The sequence below is a fragment of the Pundamilia nyererei genome, unplaced genomic scaffold (assembly GCF_000239375.1).
Source record: "Pundamilia nyererei isolate P.nyererei 1_Seehausen unplaced genomic scaffold, PunNye1.0 scaffold00117, whole genome shotgun sequence".
Lineage (NCBI taxonomy): Eukaryota > Metazoa > Chordata > Actinopteri > Cichliformes > Cichlidae > Pundamilia > Pundamilia nyererei.
Window position 1 is genome coordinate 2,002,115 of NW_005187518.1, and position 5,208 is coordinate 2,007,322.

Here is a 5,208-nt window from a genome sequence, read left to right on the forward strand (position 1 = left end):
AGCTTGAAGGCCTACATAGCAAATTATTAGAGATAGGTTGATCATATTTAAGATTGACACATTAATTAATAGCAGGACTTCTTTGTGCAGTCTTGTATGAATGCAGTCAGGAAGACATGTTGATGGTTTGGAGGAATTAATTACTGAAGTTAACTAAGAAAGATCAATTGAAGAAAAAGATTCTAAAGACTTTCTAATATGTTATTAAACAGAAAGGCAGTTTTGCATTTTGTAGTTCTGTTTCTGCTTATTACACAGAAACTACCACCAGTAATTGAGTGGTAATGACTTACAAATGACCGAGCTGTAATAAAAAGTGCTGCCATAGAAAACTATGTATTATTAGAAAGAGAGAGACATGTTTGATCTTGTAACACAGAGGTTCCCAAAGTGGGGGACATGCCTAAGAAATACCGCAGTGTCATTGCGGTATGAATTTTAAAAAAAAAGAACGCTTGGACACTGCTAGCATAATGGACAGGTTTTTGACAGGGCTCCCACAGAAACGCAAAGCAGAAGATGAAGCATCGCCAAATATGCTTCCAAACCAACTTCCCAACCCAAAGACTAGAAAATATGATGAAGCATATCTTACCTTTGGCTTCACCTGCTATGTTGAATATTATTACACAGGAAGAAAAACAACTACACGTAAAATAATTACATTCTGACACCTCTGCCTTTCTAAATGGAGGGACAGTAACTGTGTGTGTATATGTAAGCATGTAACAACTGCAGATAGTAAGATTAACAGTATTTTGTCTTTATTCGCCATTGTAGAAATTCATCTCATGTAAACAAGAACGTGGCGCACAGCGTGATGTCAAAAAAGGCAAATACCTTTGATGTTGCGTGAAAACTGAGTTTTTGAAAATCTCCAACCTGACAGGAGTTTTTAAAAATCTCAGTTTGCGGTGATCCGAAACGCCGTTTACCTGTGGACAAAAGCTCCATGCATAAATGCATAAAAAACCTGCGTTTTCAAAAATATCCGTGTATGTGTGGACGTAGCGTAAAAGAGTTAATAGTTCATTTTATTGCTACCTATAATTTATTGCAGTTTAATGTATTTGTTTGTTTACTAAATGTTTGAGGTGTGAAATAAACTGCAATTGAGTTTGAAAACAAAAAATATGGGTGTGTGTGGTTAGAGGATCTATTTGTGCTGGGGGATGGGGTTTAGGTGGGGGGGGGGGCAAATTTTTCTTGTAAAACAAAGGGGTGCCTAGCAAAAAAAACTTTGGGAACCACTGTTGTAACAGGATGTATATTTGGCCTATGTAAAATTGTGTATCTTTCTGCCTTTGTGCTTGCTACTAAATATTTAGAATTATTTGCACATTGCTTCTAAAATGCAAAGGACAAGTATACCACATTCATAAACTCTGATGAATGCTCTAGAAGTTATATCTTTAAATCGTCATTTGATCACAAAACAGTGTGGCAGCCATTCAATAATAATGTTGTTTATGCACTTCTAATTCAACACCAGTAGAATATATCATAGCAGAGGCATAAAAAATTGTATTCATTAAGTGTAACATCTGCTTCAATATTAATTTCCAGATTCTGTCACCTGTGTGAGATGTCTACCTGAGTTTTGGTCAAATGAAAGAAGAGATGCTTGTATAAAGAAGGAAGCAGTGTTTCTGTCATATGAAGAAATTATGGGAGCACTGCTCACTGCAGCATCTTTATTCGGAGCATGCATGACAATTAGTGTGATACAAATTTTCTTCAAGTACAGGAAAACTCCTATTGTCAGGGCAAACAACTCTGAACTGAGCTTCCTGCTGCTCTTCTCCTTAATTCTGTGCTTCCTGTGTTCTCTGACCTTCATTGGTCAGCCCTCTGATTGGTCCTGTATGCTCCGACATGTAGCATTTGGCATCACCTTTGTCCTCTGTATCTCTTGTCTTCTGGGAAAAACAATAGTTGTTTTAATGGCCTTCAGAGCTACACGTCCAGGTAGTAATGTTAAAAAATGGTTTGGGCAGACACAGCAGAGACTCTGTGTTACAGCATTCACTCTTATACAAGTTAACATTTGTATCATCTGGTTAACAACTTCTCCTCCTTTTCCATTTAAGAATTTTAAGGAAATCAAAGACAAGATCACTCTGGAGTGTGCCCTCGGCTCAGTTGTGGGCTTTTGGGCTGTGCTTGGTTATATAGGACTTCTGGCTATTTTATGTTTTATTTTTGCATTTTTAGCTCGAAAACTACCCGATAATTTCAATGAAGCCAAGTTTATCACTTTCAGCATGCTGATATTCTGTGCAGTATGGATTACATTTATCCCAGCATATGTTAGCTCTCCTGGAAAGTTCAGTGTTGCTGTAGAAATATTTGCTATACTTGCTTCCAGTTTTGGACTGCTAATTTGCATCTTCATACCCAAATGTTATATCATCTTACTGAAACCAGAAAATAATACAAAAAAACATATTATGGGGAAGAAGGCACCATAGTCACTTTCAAAACTGAATGCAGTAAAATGGAATTTTAATGTTATTATTATTTTTACATAATTGGGTCATCATCCTTTCAGAATATAAATAAGCTGCCAGCAGGATATAGTCCATTGATACTGGCTTTGTAGAAACTGCTTCTTCTTTCTGATGCATTTTCATTACTTACTTTGTAATTTACTCAAACAAAAAAAAAACATACCAAGTGACTGATAGCTAAAGGTTATTGAGTCATTCACACATTCATCATGACGTGCTTTTATTTTGTTCTGTCAAACTCTGGAAATTTGTTATTTGAATGACATGCCACTGCAGATAAAATTAGTAAGAGTATGTATTATTCTGTAACCTGTTCATTCTCCATATCAAGAGGCCTCCAACCACTGTTGAATTTTAGTGTGCAGCACAATCTTGATTACAGTAGTTGCTTTGCTTTGTCCATGTATGCGTTTTAGGCATGATTCTCAAAGAGCAGCTACACATAGATACATGGCTAATGAAATCAGAAAAGTTTAACTTTTTTCTCTTAATTTAATGATAATAGCAATAACAGTTAAGCTCTTCCTTGATATAAGATCAGAACAAAATACAGTCCCAAACGCATAGAAATAGCTGCGTTTTCAAAAATACCCATGTAGGTGTGGACACAGCGTAAAAGAGTTAGTAGTTTATTTTATTACTACCTGTAATTTATTGCAGATTACTTGTACAGTGGAACCCCAACTTACGAATACCCCATTTAACGAAAAATTCAAGTTACGAAGGCACTTAACGGCAATATTTCTGCCCGTGTTACGGCAAAATGCCCGCGTAACGAAATCCGCTGGCTCTGATTGGCTGAGCCCAGAATGCCTGCAGTTATCAATTAGCCTATAGCCTATCGTTCACTCAAAAGGCGCAATGGGTGCTTCGACTTATGAAAATTTTCGACTTACGAAAGACCCTCAGGAACGAATTAATTTCGTAAGTCAGGGTTCCACTGTATAATATATGGTACTCTATACGATGAGATATTAGAGTAAATACAAAAACAGTAAATATACAAAAAAATTCTGCTGGTGTAAAATGTCTAAAATACCTCTAAACTGCTAATCATTTACTGTTGCCTTTCTGCTGGCAACAGAATCTGTCTCCCAAGTAGATTGGGAGACAAATTCTAGCTAATTAAGGTGGACATTAAACTCTAAAAAGCTGTCATACTGCCCCTAGTAGCAGCAATAGATTTAATTTTAAGAACAAAAACACGAGGATATGCAGTTCATTTTCAACTTCTGTCTAATAAGCAACGAGTGATTTTAATTATTTATTTATTGTTGGCTAACTGAACTGAAATGAAATCCACTTGTTAGCCATAATGCATAGTTTTGAAGAGTCAATTATAAATGAAGACTTTGTGGAGGAGAGCCTGTTTGCGTGGGTGCACCAGTGGTTCACCGGACCAACAGGCTAAAGTCAGATTAGATTTTTCCTCACTAGATCAGTATACAGACCAAGCTGGCAGAGCAGATGTCTGTAAGATGCGACCAACAATATTTTATGCGAATAAAATGCTGCTCATCATATAAAAAGAATAACTGGTCATTTTACAGAGTAAGCAGAAAGTATCAAGTAGTGTAACAAATGGCTTTATCATAGGAGTAAGTAACATACTGTGCTACTCAAAAGTAACACGTAATGTATAATACATTACTGTTTTTGAGTAATGACCCCAGCACTGATTGCAAACTGGTTGTAAATTGATTTGATGTGCTTGAGTACACATCGCACATCTGCACTGCCAGCTGATTGTGCTGCTTGGTCTTTCCACGCGGCCTGACGAGGAAAAGTCAAACACAGAGGGGACAGTGTCAACTTCAGCTTGTGGGTCTGGTGAACCACCGATGCAACTGACTTAAACACACACTTATCCACCTAACTGTCATTTGCAAAGTGATCTACAATCCCAAGCATTATGGCCCACAGGTGGATTACCTTATTTCAGTGGGAATCTATTTAACAATTAAAAAACAACCAACCTAGTGACATCAAGTTCTGTACGGGCACAAGATGGCGCTACACCTGTTGTAAAAACTTAAAACACTTATTTCCTAAACTACACTTCAAATGTCAAATCCTCCCTGCTGTAAATTTCCCTTAGCATTTCATGTCATCTTTAATTTAATATCAGACTGTTGACAGATCTTAATGTCACATCTATGCATCACAGATGTGAAAGTGGAAGTTAATGGATTACTGTAACTTGTTGTATAAAGCTCTAAGAAGAGTGTATAAGAGTAATGTATAAAAAAGTAAAGATTCCAGTGCATCCAGTTCTTTCCTTATTAAGCAGGTGCTTTCTAAGAAAGTAATTTTATGACCTTTGTTACCACTTTGGAAAATGATACTGCATGTTTAACATTTGAATACATTTTAATGCATATTTATTTCTAATAAATTGTTTTTTGCACTGTTACTTCTTATTTAAGCCCTGTGTGATGTGTATGTCCTTGTTTTACATACATAAACTTACATTTAAATGCAAATTTGGGCATGATTCTCCTTTTGCCAGACCTGTACATCTACTGTGAATATACTGCCACTTTTCAATTATGTCTTATGCTGCACCAAAAGGTATAAATACCAGCTTAAGTATTTCATCTTCATTATAGTACTTTTAATGCTACTAAGTGGTTTAGCTCAAGAAATGACACCAACAATGAAATGGCCAGAGCAGGGATGGGCATTTCTACAACTGTTG

At 36.4% G+C, this 5,208-nt stretch overlaps 1 protein-coding gene across 1 annotated transcript; it reads left to right on the forward strand.

The window, feature by feature from the left end:
- Window positions 1-1,133: 1,133 nt before the first annotated feature.
- On the forward strand, window positions 1,134-2,471 carry LOC106456338 (extracellular calcium-sensing receptor-like). The gene is made up of 2 exons (XM_013913146.1): window positions 1,134-1,137; window positions 1,567-2,471. The coding sequence occupies exons 1-2, from the start codon at window positions 1,134-1,136 to the stop codon at window positions 2,469-2,471; spliced, it is 909 nt and encodes a 302-aa protein (XP_013768600.1).
- Window positions 2,472-5,208: the final 2,737 nt, after the last annotated feature.